Source organism: Pleurodeles waltl, chromosome 4_2, assembly GCF_031143425.1.
Source record: "Pleurodeles waltl isolate 20211129_DDA chromosome 4_2, aPleWal1.hap1.20221129, whole genome shotgun sequence".
Taxonomy (NCBI): domain Eukaryota; kingdom Metazoa; phylum Chordata; class Amphibia; order Caudata; family Salamandridae; genus Pleurodeles; species Pleurodeles waltl.
This window is the reverse complement of record NC_090443.1, coordinates 109,216,452-109,242,165: the sequence shown is the minus strand read 5'-3', so window position 1 is coordinate 109,242,165 and position 25,714 is coordinate 109,216,452. Positions and strand designations below refer to the sequence as shown.

The following is a 25,714-nucleotide window of genomic DNA, read 5'->3' as shown; positions in this document are numbered from 1 at the left end:
GTTAGACTAGAATACTGTACCAATACATATCATCACTCGATGACTCAGACTGCTTTGGAAGCTTCATAAGACAGTATTAATGCTAGACTGTGCACTATAGAAATGCGAGCCATGCAACAGAATGTTCGTCACCAGTCCCTCAAACAAAACGCCTCGTTACCACTCCAAGCTTAAGAGACTGACCCCGTTTCTGCCTCAAGTGTTTTTGCCTTATAGGAGACAGCTTACTATCCAAAGTCCTTCAGCCCAAAAGATGCACACACCACCAACAGTCATGCCACTGATCAGAAGTCCCAACAAGACTTTCAAACATTATTACCAGCATAGAAAGCCCTCAAGCCAACTGTAGAAGTAAAAAAGAAAGGTCATTCACGGTGACGAGAGAAAGTACCCTCACCTTAGGAGCAGATGAACTGCTTTGCTTGGATACTGCTGCCTGATATTTGGCCATTCGGTCCCGAAGCGAGCCCCTCTCCAGGCTGTTCCTGGTCAAACCCTTTGCAGGGCTTGTTCTTTGAGCATTGCCAGTCAAAGGGCCTGTAAGCAGAAACAAATGTACAGTAAAAAGTTTAATAACCATTACCTAAGGCTGAAAGAGCAATACATCTATTTTTAGCATTTCTCTGTGGGTGATTTTCATCGCCTGTTCAAGCACTCAAATCATTGGGCTCTGCACCTTATGAAAAAAGGAGGGACCCAAAAAAGGCCGTCTAGTATTCTTAGTTACTGAGGCCTCCTTTTCTGCCACATCCTCCCACAAACTGCTGTAACTGTCTCGGTATAAGAAGACTGGCGACCCCTTCTGCACTATGAGAAAAGATCACTGCTTCTCCATATGGTGTCATTGACACTGTTGTGCTGTGTTCCCCCTTCAGAAGATGTGGTGAATACCTGAAGCATCCTACCATGCGCTGGTAGACCAACTAAAGCCTGCTACCCTGAAATGTAAGGCAGTAAGCGCCCCATCCTGCCCAGGGATGGTTCCTTTGTGATGATTGGCAACCTGGCAACAACATGATTTATCAACCCTAGCTCTTAGAATATCACAGTATTAACAGCTTGTCCCCCGTTTACTATCAGCCTACGAATGCGGAGCAGTGTATGAGACCACAAGTCCTTTTTTTCCTTCAGTACTTATGTATGTAGTGCAGTGCACTCGACTGTACAAAGAGCTAGTAATTTTCACCTGTGATTTCTCTAAATGCACCCACGCAATGTGTATTTATGTGCAAAGAGAATGAATGACTGAGTGTATGCCCAATTCTCAATGGAAATGTTCCAATCAAAGAATGTCAAAATACCTGCAAGTATGAGGTGCCATATCACTCGAGGACCATCAAATTAAGCTACCAAAGCTATCCCATTGACCCATGCATCCAATGTATCCCCCTTAAGAATAACTACCCATACCTCTCCTGAGGAGCCTCAGTACTCCTAGAACACCCACCTAATGTATAAAAGATACCTCTCCTCCCAGCGACTACATAGCAATTAGGAGGGTCCTCACTACCTAACTATACCCCAAATGGAGGAATGCACATGCTGCCATCCTGAGAGGCCCACCACATAAGATGTACCTAGCCAACCCTTCCGAGAGGCCCTCCTCTACACCAAAGATCCCTACCTAATCCATTAAAGGTGTGCCCTCCACATGAGAAATGCCTCCAGCCCACAGAACCACTAGTTAATTCTTCAAGGCTGACGGACACCTTACCATGGTACAAAAGCAAGACTAGAAGTAGCTATGCCAATTGAATTATAACTAGACAACCCATTATTGTTTCAGATTTTCCAATCATCACCATTCAATCTACCACCAGAGGACACCAAGAAGAAGCACTAACCCAAGTGTCCAAGATTATTCTCTGCATCAAGATCATAGTCCTCGGATGACTGGCTGTTTTCAGATACCCTTCTTCCAGGTGAAATTATGATTGGCTCTCGATGAATTGGCTAAAACACAAAAATAAACCATAATGATAAATTTGTCTTTTAAAATTAAACTGATAACACTAACAAAATACAAAGAATTGACACTTCGTTTCCTTTGATTCCAGCTCTTTATTGATGTTTCCCAGTTTTGCACTTTAAGATCCAGAAATACAGTCTAGTTCAATCTACTTCTGTAAGAAAAGTAGCCTCTTTCTAGCACGGTTACCCCCATTTTTGGCCTGTTTGTCAGTGTGTTTTTATTGTCTCACTGGGATCCTGCTAGCCAGGACCCCGTGCTTATAGTTTGAGACCTATTTGTCGGTGTTTTTACTGTCTCACTGGGATCCTGCTAGCCAGGACCTCAGTGTTCATAGTCTGTGGCCTATATGTGCTGTCACTATGCTTGACTGTGCCACTGGAGTTCTGCTAACCAGTGCTTATGCTCGCTCTGTTTACCAAATCTGTCACTATAGTTTAGTGAATCCATATAGCAATTCTAATTGGCACACTGTCTCCCCCCCCCCCCCCCCCCTTTATCAGTCCCTAGTATATGGTAACCTAGGTACCCAGGGCATTGGGGTTCCAGGAGATCCTTATGGGCTGCAGCATTTGTTTTGCTACCCATAAGCAGCTCATACAAACACTCCTTCAGGACCGCCACTGCAACCTGAGTGAAATAGTGCACACACTATCTCACAGCCATTTTTACTGCACCAGATAACTTATAAGTCACCTATATGTCTAACCGTCAGTTACTGAATGCTAGCTGCAAAGTTAGTGTGTGAGGGCACCCCTTGCACTAGCAAAGGTGCCCCCAGGTTGTCCAGGACCAATTTCCTGGACTTTTGTGAGTGTGGAGACGCCATTATAAGCGTGCATTACATATATGTCAGTACATATATGTAGCTACACAATGGTAACTCCGAATATGGCAATGTGAGGTGTCTAGGATTGTGAACTTGAACCCCCAATCAAAATCAGGTTTTTTTTTGGGGGGGGCGCAATTCCATGCACCCTGGGGGCTCCACCATAGACCCCCAGTACTGCCACTGCCAAACCAGCTCTCTGAGGTTTCCACTGCAGCCCCAGCTGCTGCCACCTCACAGACAGGTTTCTGCCCTCCTGGGATTGAGCAGCTCAATCTCAGGAAGGCAGAACAATGCATTTCCTTTAGGAGAGGGGTGTTACACCCTCTCCCATTGAAAATAGGTGTTACAGGCATGGGAGGGGTATCCTCCCAGAGCCTCTGGATATGCTTTGAGGGGCACAAACGGTGCCCTCCTTGTATAATCCAATGTACACTGGTTCAGGGACCCCCCCCCCCCCCCAATCCCTGTTCTGGCACGAAACTGGACAAAGGAAAGGGGAGTGACCACTCCCCTGTCCATCACCACCCCAGGGGTGGTGCCCGGAGCTCCTCCAGTGTGTCCCTGGCGTTAACCATCTTGGATTCCAAGGTGTGGGGACCCTCTGGGAGCATCTGAGTGGCCAGTGTCAGCAGGTGATGTCAGAGACCCCTCCTGATAGGTGCATCCCTGGGTTGGTAACCAACCCCCCTCTCAGTGCTATTTAGGGTCCTTCCTCAGATTCGGGTTGCAAGACTCCACTAGGACTCCTCTACATCCTCTGCTTCAGCTTCTGACCATCGGCTCAACCGCAGACTGCTTCAGGAACTGCTGTAACTGCAACAAAGTATCCAGGAAGGCTACTGTGACCTGCAACGTCAGCTCCAGCCAGCAAGTGCAACAGTTTCTAGGTTGTGCATGCCCTGAGAACTGCCAGTCTTCACCCTGCACCAGAAGAACCGAAGGAATCTCCTGTGGAGTGACGGAGTCACTTCCCTGCTTCAGCAGGCACCTCTCTGCAACGACGACTGGTACTCTGGGTCCCCTCTCCTGTCGACAAGCGTGATCCCTGGAACATAGGTGGTGGACCGAAGCGATCCTGACTGTCCAAAGGTCCAGCTGTTTACATTTGGTGGAGGTAAGGACTTGCCTCCCCGAGCCAGACAATACTCCTGTGCATCGCGTCCTCTGCAGCTCCTTGGGCTTCTCTGCACTTCTTCCAGAAGTCCTTCATGCACAGCGAAGCCCAGGTCCCTAGCACTCTATCCTACGAAGCTCAGCTCGCCAAGTTGTTCTCCAGCTGCGTGGGATCCTTCTGTGTAGTGCTGCGACGACGGCACTTTGCAACTCCTTTGTCCCCATGTCCTGGGACTCCCGTGGGTGCTGCCTGGTCTTCTGAGGGCTCTCTGAAGTGCTGAGAGCCCCCTCTGTCTCTTCAGTCTGAGTTGAGACCCCCAGGTCCCGCCTAGGTCTGGGCAGCTTCTCTTTGATGCAAAACACGTTCTTGTGTGAACCAATGCTTGTTGGCGGAATCCAGCGATGCAAACAGCCTGCATCCAACGACTAGACGTGGGACATCTCTTGCATTAAGCAGGAACCCGCAGCTGTCTTCTTTGGTGCATTTCTGTACTTTTCTTCCAACCAGAGAATACACTCTTGCACCTTCTTCCAGGTGGGCAGGGGCTCCTGTTCTTCCTGGACTCTTCGTCTTCTGGACTTGGTCGCCTCTCTCCACAGGTCTTCCGGTCCAGGAATCCATTGTTGGGTTCTTGCAGTCTTGCTTGGTTCATGCATAATCCTTAACCATGACTTCTAGTGTGTTCTGAAGAAACTTGCTGTACTTTACTCCGGTTTTCCTGGGCTCTGAGGTGGGGTACTTTACTTACCTTTGGTGTTTTCTTACACTCCCAGCGTCCCTCTACACACTACACCGGCCTAGGGGGGAAATACGACTTTCGCATTCCACTATTTCAGTATATGGTTTGTGTTGCCCCTAGGCCTGCTTGCAAATATATTGTGTTTTTTCACTGTTTGCACTATTCTATGACTGTTTACTTACCCGATTTTGGTTACTGGTGTATATATTGTGTATAATACTTACCTCCAATAGGAGTATTGCCTCTAAGATATTTTTGGCCTTGTGTCACTAAAATAAAGTACCTTTATTTTTGGTAACATTGAGTATCGTCTTTTATTGTGTACAAGTACTGTGTGACTATAGTGGTATTGCAAGAGCTTTACATGTCTCCTAGTTCAGCCTTGGCTGCTCTGCTACTGCTACCCCTAGACAGCCTAAGCTGCAAGACACTGCCTACATTTCACTAATAAGGGATAACTGTACCTGGTGTAAGGTGTAAGTACCTTAGGTACCCACTACAAACCAGGCCAGCCTCTTCAACTGTGTAACTAACGTGGATGAGCTCATACATACTCCACATTTATGAATCATTTAAATAGTAAAAAGAAAACCACCATGTCTAGGTATAATCATTTTGCGCTATACATCATTACAATTACAGATGAGAAATTTGCAAATCAAAACATAAATATATTCCATATTCATAATTTGCGTGGATTAAGGGACATACTCTCTTCATAAACAAATATAACTCCAGAAAAGGAGAGAGGAGGTTGGACTAAGGATATGAAAGAAACCCCATCAAATAAGCATGCAGGAGGGTATCAGTGCATTTCAGTTATGTACAATATCTCATATCCAGTCAAGCAATGCTGCTGCAATCACTATGTCCATCACAGCCCTTATAGTCCAAGGGAGTCGTTCCTAAGATTTAGCTTCCAACCTCACCATAAATCCATCCCATGCAGCACAGGCTAACCTTTCTCCCCGTCTGACTATTCGTCGCAATGCCGCTTCTCCTGCAACCGTCCTGTGTTCTGACATCCTCCAGCCACGTTTTTTGTTGTGGCGCAGCCGCTGCTTTCCGGGCAATTGCTGTGCGTCATTTAGCGAATTTGAATATTAATTAAATCCATAAATAGAGAAATATGCTTAGTTGATATACGATGCTAAGCCCAGTTGGCATCTATGTGGGGTCAACTCTATTTGCTAGGATTTTTATTTCCAACATTATTGCCACAATCTATCCCAATAATTTACAATCACTGCATAACCATTTCGTGTGTCAGAAATCTACCTCTGGTGCACCACACTACAGGCACTCAGAGGTTACCCCCGAAGAAATGTGACTGATGCGCTTAGGTGAAAAGTATGTTTAATTGCGGTAGTTTTACTTGGTGCATTTGAATAGGGGATTACATTAAACCAATTTAGTGTGCTCTAAACGCCTCAGCCACTGGGTGTCTGATAATCGTGACATCCACCTGCAATCCCCATTTCAATGTGAAGCAATTTCAGGCTATGAGAATCTTTTACATAAGCGCTCAGTAATGTAGACAATATAGCAACAGTTTTCCTATCTTTCCCAAGTGCTAGTAATACGTTTAGAGCAGTGGTTCCCAACCTGTGGGCCGGGGACCCCTGGGGGTCCGCGGCTGCTTACAATTTTTATAATATTAGGTCCCAGCTGTCAGTAATGACTCCTTGGGGGTCCCCGTGTTCCATTAATGATTCAGTGGGGGTCCCCGGGCTCCAGTATTGATAAAATGGGGGTCCACAGAAGTCAAAAAGTTGGGAACCACTGGTTTAGAGCATTCATTACCACTAGTTCAGAGTCTCAGCGTCCCAAGTCTTTATCAATGCTTGGTAAGTACTTTATGAATTAGGTGTCCGCTTTGTAAGCCATAATGTTTCTGAAGCTCAGTGAATGTGAAATTCTTTGTGATTCCATCCTCCCTTCACAGCCTACTGTTATGTACTTGTGTTAACTCTCGAAATGCAGATAGGCACCATAACGGGATTTCTGAGTAGTATGGTTATATTCACTCACTTAAAATACCTGTTCCAGCATACCCTTGCCACCCTTAACAGGAAAGGAACCGACCCAGGAAGTCGGTCCATTCCTAAAAATACAGTTCAAAATATTACCATCCGGCAACGCTGCCTGTAGGTCAACCCTCTCACATAAGACCCTGCCTGACAGCAATCAATTTGGCCCCCTAATTTCTCTTCTTGAACAGGCCTCTTTATTTTGGTTGGAGACACTCAGCGTCTGCCAGCACCCCAAGCTCTCTGCGACAATATTTCCTGCAACTTCCAAAAAACGCTAGTCCTCGCCACTTGAGGTAGTGTTGCAAAACAATAAAGCAACCTAGTCAGCACCAGCATCTTTGCCACCGTCACTCTCCGCTTTGGGGACAGTGAAAGTCCAATCCAAAATGGAATGGACTGCTTAGTCGCTATCATTACCCTTACCCGGTTGCTCTCTATTACGTGTTTTCAACGCAGGATATACTTTAACACCCAAAAATGTTTCAAATTGAAATGTCGATCTGCTGTTAATCGAGTGAGGGGGGCAAGCTCTGCCTGGTATCTTGCAAGCTGGAAAAAGACCATTTCGACCAGTTTACACCCAAACGTCTTCCCCAAACTAATCGAGCACCATCATAACCAATTATTACAGGGGTATTACGTCTCTGGTACACCATATTATGAGAGAATATGCCAATTACCTTAAAGTCCAATTCCACACTACAGTGCCTTCTGTTTTCAACATGCAGGCAAATGGTTACATAGTGAATGCAAATAATACGGGAAAGAGGGAACACTCCTCCCCCCCCTTGCCTCATTCCACGTTTCACCTCCAAGAGTGGTGAACACATAATTCCTGTCTTGAACCTTGCTAATTATAAGTACAGCAACCCAACGAGCTTTAAAAAATACAGGTCCCACTCCCAGATTCTTCAAGTAAGGCCACTTCAGTGTATCAAAGGCTTTCCCTGCTATATTGTCTAGGGTTCCATGTTTTTTCCTAAAACCTGTCTGCTCGAGCGGTATGATTATTATTCTCTGCCCAACTGTGCCAACAAACATTTGGAAAAGACTTTGCTCACTCCGTCTAATAACGCAATCTGGCGATAATGTCCCAGAAGATTACGGTCTCTGTATTTAAATAGGGGGACAATAATACTTCCGATCCAGGAGGATGGGGGAGGGGGAAACTCTCCCACTCTCATAGCAAGTTTTAGAGACAAGAAACAACAATGTTGCCCACAGGGTAGCTTCCTGTTGTACTAGAGATTGATACTTCGTTCAGGCCCATCATAGCAGAAGAGCGCATTCCCAAAATAGCTGACTCAATCTCCATACTAGCTGGAGGATTATGGGTATAAACAACAGATTCCAAAGTGGGGGGCTTACTGACTCACCGTTTACATATATAAAAATGAGATTAAGATGATCCAGCTGTCTTCCCTGACTGGGGTGGGAGTAGATCTAACCCTTGTACCACACCCTCCTGCAACTATTTCCCCAGAGGTTTCTCATCTGCCTCTTGGTGGCGGCCTCTCAAGTCCATCCATAACCGATCACAAGCTTGCTCATTTGGTTGTGCCTTCAAGCAGGTTCTATACCTTTTCAATAAAGACAGGCAATTCTTTCTCTCCTTCGGATACAAAACAAATTGTTTCCTTACTTACCCATTTATTTCCCTTTCAATTGAAGAATTGGGAGAGGTGTTGGCTTTATGAAGACCCTCATTTTGCCCTCGCACTTTGATTGTGTATTCCCAAATAAAATAGCTGTACTGACATTGGATTGGAAAACACTTCATGTTCTGTACTTGAAGATTTTACAGTGGAACCAGCTCTTGCAAAATCCGAAGAGCAAGGATCAAAAACGTATCGAATTGAAAGTTAGGGCTTTCTAACTTGGAGCCTTTTTTTGAAACTATCCCCACATATTTGAACCTTAGGTTTTCCTGCTTGCGAGCAGAAATCATGGTTTGAGACTCCTGGGACCCAAACATAAGTGTCCTCTTCTGGGTGTGCACCCATAGATGCCCTTGGTCACTCTCAAATTGTCTTATCATCCTTTCCCCCATCTTCTTTGGAACTGATTAGTTATTTTAATATAATGGTAACTGTATCTCGGATAGAATCAGACCCCACTACAAATTTTTCTAATAAAGCTAAAAAAAAGAAGATAGAATTCTCTCTAGGCTAAACACAGAGTCAGAAACCTGGGCCTCCTGGCCTGGGGAATTACATGACTTATGATCAGTTAATTCCAAGTCTGGAGTCACCTACGCTTGGGATATTATCAAGGAGTGGTCCAAGGGCGTGCTACTAAAGGGATGGACGCCAGTTGTTAATGGAGGCGTAAATGGGGTTTGTGGAATATTAGCCTTATCTTGTGGCCTTCACTTACAACGTAACTCCAGATCAATGTCTGGAAGTGTAAAGTCGTCTTTCAACGAACAGGACATTTCCTCTTGGATTATTACCACAGATTCACCAGTAGAGGAATTTAGAGGACAAGACTGCACAGTGCGATTATCCACACATTGTCCCAGGGAGGGTTTTATGATGTCGTTCAAATCCTCTTGAATGGTTTTCTGGACACCCCAAAAAGAGAGAATTTGGTGCTTGCCCTTAGGCACGTTGATATGGGGTGTTCTGTTCTTCAAAGGGTTATATTTTGGTTTTAATGCAGGCCCTGGAGATAATGAGGCGCCCAGATCGCAATTTCTTTGCTGTCATCTTGAGACTTCTCCTATGTTATTAGCCTAATGGAGTTAATCATCCAAACAGGTAGCTCTGAGCTGAACCTATTTAATTGGGGGCATGCCCCTTGCTGAGGGATATCCAAAGACCGTAGTATTTTTTTGTCAGGTGGCTTATTATCAGGCACTTTATTGTTGGCTAAAATGGCTCAGCAGGCTAATAGGGAGGGCGCGATAGCTTGGGGTGCGCGCATGACCACAAGCCACACCAAGACCTATTTCAGCTGCATGACCGCCGTAGCGAGTCCCCCCCAACAAACTGGGGTAAACACCATGCTCCTCGGCCTCGGTTTTTCCTCCGCCTTCTGTCACCACGCAGAAAGTTCAACCAAAGCCTGTAAAAGCCTGGGGAAATTAATCAATCATTGATCCAAGGTCTGAGAGGAAACTGCACTGAGATCTGGTAGCAAAATAAGTAAACATAGGAGACCAAAAGGGGCACTCCAGCATGTGCTCCAAATGCAGTCTCACACACTCCATAGGCGAAGCAAGGCAGCAGGGCAGGAGGAAAGGCAGAGGGGTGCACCAACTTACAATCGGCAATCGTTAATCGCCTACTTGTGGCCCTCACTGCTGTCTGGTATTCTTTGAAAACGACATGTTTCTGCCCTTAGTAGTGAGCCAAGGAAGGTCTCGGGCATTCATCAGGGTCTCGGATCCCTAAGACTCACATTAAGAGTTAAAAAGAAACTCTTCTTAATTAGTGAAAAGTGTAAGGTGTAAAGTAAAAGGCCTACCTTACCCAAGGAATTACCTTGAGGCGGACTGCAGAATGCAAAACAAAAAAAGGACAATTAAAGCAATAGTGAAACACAACACTGCACAGCAAACCAACCACACATGTGACAAGGAAATGTACTCATGCACAGAATATATACATTCATGGTAGGCAATACTCATCCACAGAGTGAATATATACATGGTAGGCAATACTACCACTAGAGGGAAGTATACAAATCTTACCCTATCCCTAGAGGCTAATGGCCTCTGGTATCCAGGAGGGGGAGTGCCCCTTATTGTCAAACACTAAGGTTAACATAAAAGAAAAGAAGCAAAGAAGCAAGGTGAGGGGGTAGACATGTAAACTGGGAAAATAACCCATGATTATGACAACGTCTGTAGACGAGAAAATCAAACAGAAAGGAGCCCAGCAGGGGACCTGCATTATCTGGGAAGGAGGGGCTGGTTGAAGATGTCAGCCCAAAGAAAGTAAATGAAAGGACCAATAAAAAATTGTAATCAGAAACGGATAATGCAGGGATGAACACAAGGAAGAAAGAAAAGAGGTATCTTATCTGTGCTGCCTGAAGTTCGATCAGTCACTCACTGCATCAAAGGGGGCGCTCGCTGTGCATCTATGCCATCCTCTCCTTGGACCGCTTGGTAGAAACGGTCAAGGGGAAGACGGTCACTTTATTGCGGATATTGGAATTATGGCGCGCAAAATCTGCGTCGTCAGTAACGGTGGCCCTCGAAACAGGTGTCGGTAATCACTGCCGCGGGCCCGCGGTGCAATCGCAACACCGACGTGGAGACCGGAAGCGTGTCTCCCACGTCTGTGCCGGAGAGCCGGCTCCGAACTGAAGGAGGTCCGCGGCAGCAGGGATTGGGAGCTTCCGGCTGCTGCATGCAGCTCCAAGGCATCGCGGGTGGCCCGCGGCCGCTGGGAAATGTAGTTCCCAGCGGCCGCGCTCTATAGTGAGGCTCCGAGGGAGGGAAAAAGGGAGAAGGGGGAACCCCGGGGAACTAAAAGGAGGGGGGGATTGTGAAGGGGAACAAAGAAAAAGGGGGGAGATGGGGAGAGGGAACAAAAAGGAAGAAGAAAAAAAGACAAAAAGGAGAACACAAGGGCGGGGGGGAACAGGATGGGAGGTGAGCAAGGAAAAAGAAAAAAAAGAAAATAAAAATAAAAATAAAAATGAGAATAAAATAAACTGCAAAATAAATAGAAATAAAAATTAAGAATTAAACGCAAACAGACATTTAGTTCGGAGCCGGCTCTCCGGCACAGACGTGGGGGACACGTTTCCAGTCTCCACATCGGCGTTGCGATTGCACCGCGGGCCCGCGGCGGCGATTACCTGCACCTGTTTTGATGGCCACCATTACTGACGATGCTGATTTTGCGCCATAATGCCAATATCCGAAATAAAGAGACCGTCTCCCCTTGACCGTTTCTACCAAGCGGTCCAAGGAGAGGATGGTATAGGCGCACAGCGAGCACCCCTGTTGATGCAGTGAGTGACTGATCGGACTTCAGGCAGCACAGATAAGATAACTCTTTTCTTTCTTCCTTGTGTTCATCCCTGCATTATCCGTTTCTGATTACAATTTGTTATTGGTCCTTTCATTTATTTTCTTTGGGCTGACATCTTCCAACTAGCCCCTCCTTCCCAGATAATGCAGGTACCCTGCTGGGCTCCTTTCTGTTTGATTTTCTCTTCTACAGACGTTGTCATAATCATGGGTTATTTTCCCAGTTTAAATGTGTACCCCCTCACCTTGCATCTTTGCTTCTTTTCTTTTATGTTAACCTTAGTGTTTGACAATAAGGGGACACTCCCCCTCCTGGGTACCAGAGGCCATTAGCCTCTAGGGATAGGGTAAGATTTTTTACTTCCCCTCTAGTGGTAGTATTGCCTACCATGTATGTATACACTCTGTGCATGAGTATTGCCTACCATGAATGTATGTATTCTGTGCATAAGTACATTTCCTTGTCACGTGTGTGGTTGGTTTGCTGTGCACTGTTGTGTTTCACTATTGCTTTAATTGTCTGTTTGTTGTTTTGCATTCTGCAGGCCGCCTCGAGATAATTCCTTGGGTAAGGTAGGCCTTTTACTTTACACCTTACACTTTTCACTAATTGAGAAGAGCTTCTTTTTAACTCCTAATGTGAGTCTTAGGGATCCGAGGCCCTGATAAATGCCCCGAGACCTTCCTTATCTCACTACTAAGGGCAGAAACATGTTTCCTGCCATTCTTAAGATAGGTGACCCTGCGTGTCCTTATTCTCACGGAGGTGTCCCACTTTATGTTTTTAACCACACCAAACAGACACCATTATTAAATTGTAACTTCATACAAGTGGCTGTTTAGGTGTTTTTATTTTCCCTAGATTAGATGGATCCCGATCTTTCCAGACCAAGAATTTATTTACGCACTCCCTCCTGTTCTTTTAATAGCGAGGTTGAGTCCGCCAGGTGGCATTGTCCTACCCAGGTGGGGCTAGGTGGTCAAATGATGAAGCAGGACACTATATAGTGTGTGAGACCACCTAGTCGGTAAAGGAAATTCCCCTGTTTCCTCTCAATACTCCACAGCAGCTCACTGACCTCATACTGACCTCATCCTTCCAATAAAGGATCACGAGTAACCAAGGGCACAAATTGTACCCCTGACGTTTATTCTTTGATTTATTAGAGAACACCGTACTTCTTTGTGTGATTTTTGGTTTTATATATATGTATATATATATGTATATATATATATATATATATATATATATATATATATATATATATAGGGAACTGAGAACGGTTGAGTTCCTCCTAGTTTCCCATGTCTCCCTCATACTCTCTCCATGTGTTTTGATTCTTTGAAGATGTCCACGAGGCCACGATGCAGCAACACAGGTGCCAAGAATAAGGCCAAGGGTCAAGCCAGCCTGTCCCGGGCTGCAGGGGAGCAGGGCACAAAGAACGTGGACCACACCCAACCCACACTGCACTACCACAGGCTCACCATGTCCAAGTATGCACCACAGTGCCTCATTGCCTCAGCCCAACCGGTTGCATGGACCGCACCTCACCACCTTTCTTCCTGCAGCTTCCCCTAACTAGGGGCAAGCTGCTGCTTCAGCGGCTTGCGCTCCTCCACATTCTAACCTAGCTTCTCCTTTCCAGGCCACACCCTCCGCAATACATGTTCTCACGTCCAGTCTGTACATCCCTTCCTTCAAGAAATCACCACTTATCAAGCTCTTCACCATGTTTCTAGATTGGAACTGTTCCTGGGGATGAAACATTTTTGGAAGACATTTCCAGGAGAAAAAAAAAATGGCACTGATGTGTTATCTTTTATAGCATTCTGCTTTTTCAAAGGGGATGCAGAACTAAGAATACTTCAACCTAGGTTCACATACTTCTGTAAAAAAGCGTGGTGTGGGCAGTAGGGTAGGGGCAGAATCATCAGAGCCATTATCACCAATTCCATCTGGTAACTCTTACCATGCAGCATATTATTATAAGTCCTCAGTGCAGGAATGGGAAACATGCTGAATCAGGATTACTGAATATTTTTCCAGAGTCTACTCAGGTTTGCACACAGATGCCTCTTGTTTTCAGACAGAACAATTGTGTGTACAAAAACCAGGAACAAACCAGGTGTGGATTTGGACAAGTTATAATAGGGCTAGTGGTTTCTTACATGGAGATACTGCTTGGGCCGACTCATAATTGGGCCCTGTGAGCAATATGAGATATCATAATTTGCCACCTGAACTCATGTCAAACAGGATTTTGCTGTGTCAAGTGACTCAGCCAGCAAAATGTAACACATTCATCAGTTGCAATAACCTTTGATCCAGCCAGTCTGATGAAATTTCACCAAAATCGGGGAAGCAGAAATGACGAAATGCCATTTGACCCTTCGGATTAGACCATTAAAGAGACATCACCAAAACAATGAAACGCAAAATACAACCTCGTTTTATTTAATCACTCTTTATTAGAACGGCAGACTTGACAATAGAGTCACTGATAGAAAAGGTACAACAGGGAGCCACTAAAACGTATAAAGGCAGGGTATACTTAATTCAGTAGGATCAGAAATCAGATGAGTGCACAGGACTTGCAAACAGCAACATAGAGCTAGGAACTGCCACCACTAATTGACCCACGGCTGCCTAGGAGTACCAACGCTCACAAGCCAACCAGAACCCCAAATGTCGGACATTTGTACTTTGCTCCAGAATCATTTTCAGAGCCAATTTGTCAGTGTTAAGCTGTCCCTGCACCTTGTTACTACTTCACCTCTCAAGCTGCTGTACTTCATTATTTAAAAAAAAAAAAAAAAAAAAAAAAAAAAAACACATGGTCCACTGCCCACTATGCACCCGGAAAAAAAAAACATTCTCAAACTGCGACTTCTGTGCCAAAACCGGGGCATTTCTCTTAGAGATGTGGGAGAATTCTATCCAACAGGATTCTGACTCATGGTCTTTTCTTTTTATGTGCCCATGGTGCCGATGCGTTTATCTCCTCTACTTCGACCAACTATTTAAATGGGTTTTCACTTTGACCATATTATTCATTGATTGCACTCCAGGTATGATGATGAGCTTACTACACAATTAATTCATACTCAATGCAATGAGTAAAGAGAGCAGGCAGGCACTCAAACTACTTATTTCAAACAATGACATTCTGCCCACAAACCCTCATGCCACTCACTCAACTATGTAGGAATTGCGTGCTCTCACGACTTCTAGGTGCTCACACCGAAAGTCAATACAAAAACTAGTTCTCAGACACGCTGAATGAAAACCAAGCATTAATGAGAACATCAACCCATTGTTATCACAAGTTAGACGGAACCTGAAGAACAAAAAAAAAAAAAAAAAAAAAAAAAAAAACCTAAGGAGGAGTTTAACATCGGTTTTTTATTAACGAAATAGCACAACAGGTTATGGAAACCGAGCTGCAAGAGCAAATACAGCAGGGCTACGAGTAAAACAATACAAATAGTTAACACCTCTAGATGGCGCGCTCAAGCAGCTGCGAGGATCATACGGATTCCATAGGAAGCCAGTCCAAAGAGTGGCCACTTCTGGTTAGAGAAAGTCTGAAACAAGGTCCCCCAAGGTTGGCTCACTGACACGCAAGTGGTTCATTTCTCAGGGCTCTACCTGTGGTTTCTCGCCCCGAATTTGCGTAGAACCAGAAGAAACGGGTGTTGCTGCAGAACCAGTAAGGTAGAGCGCACCTCCCTGTGTCAAAGTGAGCTCCAGTTCCGAATCACCCTAAAGGTTACAGCGAGGTGGAGGCACTTGGGTCATTTAATCAAAAGCTGCTTTCTCGACACCCTTTAAGAACGTTAACTGCTCGCTTCGATGGGCAAATGATACACTCTCCCAAGAAGCTCAAGGGTTTCTCATTTTGAGGGAATGCTCATCCTCTACAACCACGCTTGGATAAAAAACTACAATCGCTCGAAAAAAAAACAACAAAAAAAAAAAAAACATTTTTACTTCATGCGTTTACACAAGGGGGAAAAACCTACACCCCAACACCAATCCGGGTAGAACTGCGAGACAAACTCGATACCAGAGCCAGAATGATAGCCAGTGTTTAGTTCACTAAACTAATCCACAAATATCCATTGCCTGGAGGCCAGGCACGGGGAAAGCATAATTCACATTTAGCCAGGTCATTCTTCACACCGTCTGTGCGGGTTTATACACCACCGTTGGCTGAAGCAGGGAGACCGCATATCCCACATAGTGTTGGTGGAGCATTATCACGGTCCGTTCTTATTTCTGAGGAACCCTAGAATCACCATACACGTAACACACCCACAGGACAGACCATAACAGACTTGTGACCCGATTACACATAACCGCAGCCACCTTGGGAGAGGAACCAAAGGAACTGTTTGGATAAAGGGAAGCAATGATTAGAAGGGAAGGAGTGGAATTCTCACCTAAGGATTTAAGGGGGAGGGGGATACCCTGCACTGCCCATCATAGATCCTCCCTACTGACGAATACTCCCACACCTACAAAACAGATTCCCCGTTCCGAACAAAAAAATGGGCGGAAAAGAGCCATTAACAAGGAGATTGGATTCAAAGTAAAGCTACTCAATCAGTCTGAGGCTGGTCAAAAAAGTAGGCAAACGAATGGTGTCCATGAAGAACACATTGCAGGAGGTTTGGGTGCTCTCAACTTGATTATTTAATAACGGGAATGACAAGAGATGATCGATTCAAAGCTGTATTTATTTTCCTAAACTTCCGAACCGCCACAAAGTGGTGGTTTACAAACAAGACTGCTACATATATACACTTCTGTAGTATAACCGGTGTCAGGCATGTGGATTGCTGAGGCGTGCGTTCGGTTTCTTTTTATATAAACACACGGCTGGGTGTATATGTGGGTCTCCCAGGTTTCCTCTGAGTCGAGAGTGGGTAGCGTATTGTTCTGTACGACCTGGCACTTTAACAGTATAATTCGACAAAAGGCGTTTTATAAAAACACCCGAAGTTACCCGAAATATTATGTCTGCATGGTGCATGCAAAAAAAAAACACAGAGGCCTTGAACAAAAGGTGGGTCACCAACGAGGTAGCTGAGCGGCGTGTACCGGTGCTAGCAGTTTAACCAGCCACAACCAGGGGCGGCGGTGACGAGTTGGAGCCCTTAAAAACATTCTCTGTGGATAAGTCGTTCCATCAGTCATCCGGCAGTGAAGACAGTACAGAAGAGCCAGCACAAGGGAAGAAAGGAGCGGGTCTCGGGCTTGGAGCGTGACCCGCTGAGGGTCCGGGGAGGGTGCGGTTGTGTGACTCACCGGAGGGTCAGCTGGTGTTCCCGGCTCACGAGGGTGCAATACGGACTTCATTTCACCGCAGTGTTCTCGATTCCACGGTCCGTGAGGAGTTCACGTTCGGTGCTGGCAGATAGCGCCCACATGACTCCGCTGTCATAATTCAGAGAGCTCTCAACAACTGAAGGACAAAGCACGAGGGTGGCAACAGAAGCGCGGATGGCGAAGGAAGGACGGCAAAGTCACCAAGAGGGGGCATGCAGTCAGACAAAAGGCGAAGACAGAAGGATCGGCGAGATTGAATGAGATTAAAGATGACGGGAGAATAGGGGAGAAGAAAAGGGGCCCAAGGGGTGGGGCAGAAAGGAACAAAGTAAAGCAAAGAAAAGCACATGGGAGTGCAAAAGATGTTAAAAAAAAAAGACGAGGGGGAGCCACAGAAGAGGGAAGCGAATAGGGCCACAGGAGGAGGAACGTTAAGTAAAGAGATGGTTGGAGGAACTGGAGTAAAGAGGAGAAAAAGAACTGTAGTAAAGAAAGAATGCACAGGAGAGAAACTGAAGTACACGTATAGAAGGTGAAGAGTGGAACGGAAGTAAAGGGAGAAGAGGGGACAAACGGTCTGGCAGGATGAAAAGACATCAAACACCTAACGGGAGGAATTCAAGTTAAGAGTAGTGGTACAAGGTTAAGCATAAGGTGGGGGCAATGTGGAGTGATGAGGCGGAAGAGACGGAACCACAGGAGGAGGAATGGAAATAAAGATTAATAGGCGAAAAGGGGGGAAAAAGGGGAGGACTGGAAACACATGGACAATAAGAAGGTCGAGGCTCAGTAGTTAAAATAAACGACGACAACGGGAGCAAGGGATGGCTGTTTAGATGTGACGAGCCCGAGAACACATACGAAGCATCCGACAGAACGTAGCGAAAGCACATGCTAGCCACAAGGGAGCGCTCTCTGCTAACACAGCGTGGAATGGTCGCATTCTGTCCCCTTTATACGCGTTCCCCTGATTGAAAAGGAGGCGGCAGCGGCCCTTGCATCAAAGGTTAACATTAATTGCTGCTACGATCCTCCTTCCGATAACCCAGACGGGGCATACTGTGCCTAAGAAGTTTAGTGCCCGGTCCCTGGCGTCAGAGGTGAAAGTGGGTGCATAAGCCGAAATCCTCTGCTGCGTGACCTCGATCTGGCCCGCCACATACGCGGTAGCCTATAACCGGTTATTAGCGCTGACGGAGTGTCAGGATCTGAAACAGCACATTATTCTTCATCCGGGGCCCTGTAAAGAAAGAGCTTCTTCACCACATGCACCTTTTCCCCCAAAGCCAGGACGCCCTGTTGCGAGAATAGTGCAAGTTCAGGCACCTTCACTCCAATCCCACCTCGTGTGATGCCAGGAGGCCCAGCAGAGGGCATGGCCGCCTCTTGAAGCGTCGTATAACAGTAATTATAATCTTCACCACATCCAAGGCAATGCTAGAGCATGGTACAAGCATCTTCATTCCACGCTCCTCTAATCCTATGAAAGTGCGCCATGAACACCAAGAGAAAGAATAATGCTGAATACCAACGTCTTTACCTCTACCCGTGTCTCGCTCCTTACTACCAGCTGAACACCAAAAGATGAAGACAGTGTATGTTCCAGCATCTTCACTCCTCCACTCATCTTTCGCCCAATGCCAAGCGGTTCAATACTGAAAGTAACACCAAACACGGAGATTGCAAGCACGAGCCATGCACAGACTGGTATCTGCCAACCAGAAGAACAGAGCATTCATTGGAATACTGAAGGGACAGCCAGTCCGGGTTATTATAATGCAGCCTGTAACTACCAGTGTAGGGCATTAGCTGACGATCGCACTTCATGCGAAGAGAGGTATAAACAGAGCTAGCATATTCGTCTCTTTAATATTCTAGGAAGCAGTCGTGTCTCACTCTCTATATATGCACCAGCAGGTCACTTCATATGTTTGGCAAAAGACAATATACACTATCAGCTGGTTCCACAGGGTCCAATGCTACAATAGCAAATTAGTCGCCTCTGTGCTAATCTGCCTTAGAAGCCATGCGATGCGTAGAGCCCTGTACTTCTGGAGAGAGCTATTGAGGTCGGTTCTATTAAAATCTTTCTGGAGTGCTGGCTTTCAACCCTGCTGGCAGGAACAACAGGGGCACGTCTTCTCAACCCCTTTACCATTCACTTTTACTGGCGCATAACGTACTGAGTTACTAGTAACCAATTATAGATAGGAGCAGTCATTTCATTCAAATGCCACTGCTGCCTTAATGATGTAAAACAAAGACCTATCTAATCTTTCTACGTGTATCTTTCTACCTGAAATGTCCTGCGTACAGCGCTTCCAGAAGGCAAAAAGTGGAAAAAAATATATAAGCACTTCCCTGCAAATTCAAACCGACTATTTGAGTGCACTACCAAGAGCAGAAATTGAAAGGGGGGGGGGGGGGGGGGTGTAGCCGTTTATCCTGGGCTTACTGTTTACAGCCCTAGTTTCCCACTGGTCTCAGGGGAGATGAAAGTAATGAATGCAAGCTGGGCTTCAACAGCCAGGTTTATACTCAGCAGTCTGCCCTCTCTGTCCTTTTCTAGGCCCAATATCAGTTGTGAGTGGGACAAGATGGCAGCCTTTAAATGCCTTAAGCCTTTGACTGTGGGGGTCAAATGGTGTGCGGTGTCACCACCGCTAAACCTGCAATTTGGTGAACTGACACCAATGACGATTACTTTGTTTATAAAGCAATCCTAAGGGGTTTAAGAGTGGAGTAACTTCGTTCCAGTTAATTGGTTAATTTTAATTTATTAACTATGCCCATAGATGGCCAAACATTCAACACCCAATGCACGCTGATGACTCCCACAGATCTCACTAAGGAAGAGGAATGGCGAAATTACTCTTTTTGAAGAGCAAAAGAGACTGGTGTGCTCACTACTGGTAAGACCCCGAGACCAGACAGCCTACAGCTGAATTTTATAAGGCATATGCTCCATATCTGGAACCTTGCCTTAAAGTGACGTATGATGCTGCGCTCACTGCTGCATCGTTGCCACACATGCTCCGAGATGCTCTCCTTATTTCACTGCCCAAGCCAGGTCGGGACTCTCTTGAGATGGAATACTACAGCCCAGTAGTGCTGTTAAACACGGACTACAAAATACTTGCGAAGATACTGGCAGACCAGCTGGCCCCTCTGGTACCACACCTGGTCCACTCAGACCATAACGGTTTCATAACTGCCAGAAGTACTTCTTTAAGCACCTTCCGCCTTTTCAGGGCATTCACATATGCGCCCCAATGTTACCCACATTCTGGATGCATGCTACTGGTCGTTCATAAAGCATTTGACTCAGCCTTTCCTGTTTGAGGTGCTGCAACGCTATAATCTTGTGACCCGTTCCCTCCAACTGGTCACACTACTATATGCTAATCTCACAGCAAGGGTCCAAATCAGATGTCATGATTCAGATCCTATAGTAATACAATGGGAGACCCACCGGGGTTGTCCACTTTCCCCCACTACTATTCTCCCTGGCGCTTGAGTCACTGGCACATCATTTATGCGCACAGGGACAGAACTGGGGAATCCCACTGGGCAATGGTATATATATTCCTCATCGCTTTATGCGGACGACATGCTTATTTACCTAAAAGATGCATGGTCCATTCCCACCTTCAGCGCAACATTACTCACTGAATTCACCTCTATCTCTGCTATGGATTAGCTGGTCAAAATATTGCTTCTTCCCTTTCAACACTTAAACCCCACATCCCATATATACGGTCAACAACAGAACCTGAATGGCAGACTGTCACAATTTCGATACCTAGGGATCTGCAGATATCACACGCAGGATGACCTCTTAGATGGTAACCTGGCCTGAGAGGTCTTGGCGATGCACAAGCAGATGTCCAACATTATACTTTATTTCGGCTAAGAGCCATAAAAGTAAGCAATAAAACATCATATCATAATTGAGCAGTATGCCAGTTACAAATGGAAATCAGCAACAATTACCAAATTATGCATTAAGACCCTGAATAAATAATAAAATCGCTTTTTATAAAACCAATGTAAATCAGACATTATTCTAAAAATCTTTTGTCTTAAGGTGTTAAATATGTAGTACGGTGACCAATGTATCTTGGCTCTGGTCAATTTACAACTTGCTTCGTAAGATAAATAGATAAGTAAAATCTAAAACCGATATGTTAAAACACACAATTATAACAATTCTCTATTTCTTATTGCCCATGCACTTTGCAGGTATCTTGCGACAGAAAAAACTATTTTGTAATTTTATCAGTTATGAAGAGACGTAAGGCTGTGTTCCATTCCCTTATCTCCATTAACCTACATAACGGGGCAATCCACTTCTTCCTGGGCACCAGATATCTAGGGCAAAAGAACATGAAGTGCGCAAGTGACTCTTTTGTCTATTGGCAATGATGACAAAATATTGAGTTACAGTCCTCCACGCTCCATCGTGCAGTGAATGTCTTAAACGGGAGGATCCCTAATCTAAACTTAATAAAAAGTGTTTTTGTATAGGGAGGATTTATGTTATCCATATAGGCCTCAAATTTGGGGCTACATTTGTGATCCAGGAACTGTAGCGTCAGACTACCTTGGTTTTTCGTCCAGATTTGCACCAGGATGTTCTCCCAATAACACCTATTAATACGCTCTTTTGCTTCCTTGGTCAGGTTATACGGGGCACTCCACACCTCCATTTTAAGGAGTTTACACGTGTCTCTAATGTGTCGAAGGCAAGGGATCTTTAATACGCAGTTACCTACAGGAAACTCCTTTAATGCTATGTGTAGGATAGACAGGTGCTCAGAAGTCCAAAGATGCACCCAATACTTAAGTGGTCTTAGTGCAATTTCATAGTGGATTTCATTTAAGGCTAGGTCGAATCTAAGCGGAATAAGAGGGGTGCTCGTCGGCAGTCGCAGAAAGTTCCGTAAAAAACGGTTTTCTGCCATAGTCAAACACCTGGAATTAGTATGGCCCCAGAGCTCAGCACCATAGGTTGAGGCTGCAACTGCCGCTGCTTTGTAAACAGTAATAGCAGGTGATATCTCCCCTTGCGAGGTATTTGCAATATTCCTCCCTATCACTGAAGACCTTTGCCTCAAGGCTGTCAGACTCTTCCCCATCTGCGCCGACCATTTTTGGTCATCGCTTAGCCTGATCCCCAGATAATCAAATTGGCTGACTCTCTCCACTGGTTGGCCTGCTATGGTCATTTTCCCCCTAAATAATTTATGTGGGTTAAAAGCCATGAACTTTGATTTTGTTGGATTTATTTCAAGCCCTCTATTCAGACAAAATTTATAAAAAGCATCCAATTCATTTTGCAAGCCCATAGGTGTTCTTGAAATTAGTAGAGTATCGTCAGCGAACATTAAAATGGGGACAGGTGTTCCAGCAAGCTTTGGGGCATCGTGGTCGCAATGTAATAATTGGTCTGCCGCACCATTAATATAAAGATTAAACAATGTTGGGGCCAGAACGCACCCCTGCCTAACCCCCCTGTTAACAGGTATTGCTTCTGTTAAGTCGCCACTTTGAGACCAACGTACTTGAGCGTACGTTCCCTCGTGAAGATACCTAATCAATCTTATTAGTTCTCCATCAAGTTGATAGCTCTCCAAGACATTCCACAGTAGATCACGAGGGACCATGTCAAAAGCAGCCTTTAGATCAATGAAAGCTACATACAGGTGGCTCTTATTCAGTGACAGATATTTCCAACAAAGGAGATTGAGCCTGAATACCTGATCTATTTTACTCATTCCTTTCCTAAATCCTGCCTGGATGTCGGAAAGAATGTGAAAATCCTCTGTCCATGCCTGCAGTCTATTCAATACCTGCTTGCTAAATATTTTTTGAGTGACATCGAGTAGGCAAATCGGCCTATAGTTAGTAGGTTCTTCTCTTGGCCCTTTCTAGTGAATAGGGACTATGACTGTTCCTTGCCACGTGGGGGGAAGTCCTCCCCCCCCTCAGTATCTCATTGCTGAGCGCATTTAAGTACAAGGACCAAATTGTCGGTCGAGAGAGGTATAAATCACCTGGGATGCCATCCAGCCCAGGGGCCTTCCCTTTGCGCACTGATTGTAGGGCCAAAGTTGTTTCTTTTAGGGAAAAGAAAGCCAGAGCAAATTTGGATGATATAGCTCTCCCAGCAGGTAGTGTATTAACAACAAGATCATTAGATTTAAGTAATGGGATGGTAATACTATTAATTTGAGGTTTTCCATATACTTTGCTAAAATGTGTCACCCAAGTTTCAGGCTGGATTACAGGATAAGTCTCCCCATCTTTAGAGCTACCTTTGTCTGCCACTAATTTCCAAAATAATTTGAAATCCTTCTCGTGGAGTGCGTCTACCAGCCCATTCCAATATTTGGCTTCCCACTCTTTTTTTGCATTTTTGAGTGCAACTTTGTATGCAACCCTGGATTCTCTTATCTCTAAATGGCTCCCTGCCTTTAGTGCTCCCAATAACTGTGTTTTGGCCTGGCGGCAGGAGTTAGAGAACCAGCTTACAGTTCTAATTCCAGTCGCTGTCCGCCTCCTTGCTACCTGAAAGTGTGGTTTTAGCCGGTTGGTCAGAATGCTATGCAGACTGATCAAATCCACCAATGTGATGTTTGTGTGCTTCAATGGGGAAAGAGTTGTTGCAACTATTCTATATAGATAGCTGAACATTTGCGTCATCTTCTACCCGTTCCCATTTTACACTTTTAAGATCATTTGTCATAGCTAGGACGTTGCCCTTAACCCATGTTGTCAGTGTTTTACAGCTGAATGAGATTGTAGAAAAGACAGTGCTCAGGGCTTGAAGGTCACTATCATTTCGAGGGAGGACAACCATGTCAATGAGAGATTTCCAGAGAAGGTCGTCTACTAAGACGTAGTCAAGATGGCTAGTGTATAGTCCTCTCCTATGAGTGGGCAAGGCCGGACTGTCTGATCTAGTGTTCCAATTTACTATTCTTAGTCCCCTTGTTATTAGGTCGTCTAATATATTTAATGCTCCCCCTTCTCTTTTAGCCGTGGCTCGAACCTGCCCAGATCTATCCCAAGGCTCTGCAAACTGGATTTCTTTTTGCTGATTTACATCTCTGAAATTCAGTTGCATATTGAAATCTCCTGCAATGATTAGGCCCTGCACTCCCGGTAGACAGTTAAGAAAATATGCTAGCATACTCATCAATGCAATCTGCGTCCTTTGAATGCCAGGTCCAACGTATATGTTTGCTATTACTATGCTAACAGGTCCCCTGGCAGTGCTAAGTTCCACCTCAACGGCTAATAGATCTCTTGTGGGAGTTATTAGCTCCTTCACCTTTGGCACAGATCGTGTTTTATCCAAGTTATCAAACCCCCTGACGCCCTACCAGGTGGTGAGGGAAGCGCGGTCTTCTGAAAATCCCAATAACCCTCCCTATTAGTCACTGACGACACCCATGTCTCCTGTAGTAAAATGATATGGTGTTGGTCTATAAAACTACACCAGTCAGGGTTATCTGATTTCTGAAGCAGATGTAATTTTGGCAGACAGTGCCACCACTGGTGGCGGGCCAAGTAGCCCTGACGAAGATGGTGGTCCTGCCATGACTGCTTTATTATTTTGCCCAATCTTCCACTCTTTATGCATGCTCCTTTTTTTCTTTACCTAGAACGCACAGTAAGTGACCTCCTCTGGCATAACACGCACCACAGAGTGGCCTTGCCAAACTCCACCTTTCTTCGGATAGTGATGGACTTAATGTCCCTAACTTTGAACATTATTACTTAGCATCACAGTTGCACTGAGTATCGCACTGTTTTACTGGCCAGCAACTTGTGGACACTGCGTCACTTCCCTCCCACCCATGGGACATGGACACACCCTCCCCCTTTTCAATCCATTTGTTAAAACCTTGCTGCCACACATCCCTCTTTTACTTGTGGCATATCTGTGTTTTTCAAAGAACATTATTACTGGATCGACTAGGTCCTATGCTCCAGCACTACCACTTCTTGATATGCCTTGAGGAGGCACTACCACCACTCCTTGAGAACTAAAGCCATGGCATGCGGCAGGCCTGCACACTGTACGAGATTTGCACACTGAGGGCACTCCTCTTCCATTGGAGGAACTCACAGCAAGCAAGGAACTCCAGCATGGTCAATTCCTATTATATACGTCCTTTATTGCCGCGCTAACTCAGGGTTGGGGCGAGATGCAATAGAAACACATGCAGCACTTTGTCATTCAAAACTTACACACAGAGCACGGGAGGACATCGGGCTCGCTGGCTACACCCACTACATTCCCTCTTACACGACTGTGCGGTCGCTGGTAAGCGCCTGTACTGACAATGACTGGCAGACCATTGTGACATATAGTGTCCCAAAATGCACTATTTAAAATAATCCAATTTTACATCTTACATAGGGTATACTTAACCCCCAGAATAATAAAGCGTTATTTTCATCACTCCGATGTGGCCTGCCCTCGCTGTCTAACCTCAGATGTAGGGATGATACACATGCTCTGGTCTTGTCCTGCATTGTCCACATAATAGAGGGAAGTTATAACACACTTAACAGGCACAATCCTCCCTTTCACCTGGGAAGTCTGCATTTTAGGGCTTTACAGAGATACCAAGAAGCACAGGGCAGTAATGATGTTCACTGATTTGGCCCTCCTCTTGACAAAAAGGCTCATT

At 45.3% G+C, this 25,714-nt stretch overlaps 1 protein-coding gene across 4 annotated transcripts in view; it reads right to left on the bottom strand.

Annotated features, from left to right (window-relative positions):
* LIMA1 (LIM domain and actin binding 1) overlaps positions 1-25,714 on the bottom strand; it is a 183,512-nt gene that overhangs the window by 27,622 nt on the left and 130,176 nt on the right. For all 4 annotated transcript variants that reach the window (XM_069230875.1, XM_069230877.1, XM_069230876.1 and 1 more), the window contains 2 exons: positions 1,845-1,953; positions 398-537 (listed from right to left, as the gene is read on the bottom strand). In XM_069230875.1, the coding sequence (XP_069086976.1) occupies positions 398-537; positions 1,845-1,953 (249 nt within the window). The remainder of the gene's footprint in view (positions 1-397; positions 538-1,844; positions 1,954-25,714) is intronic.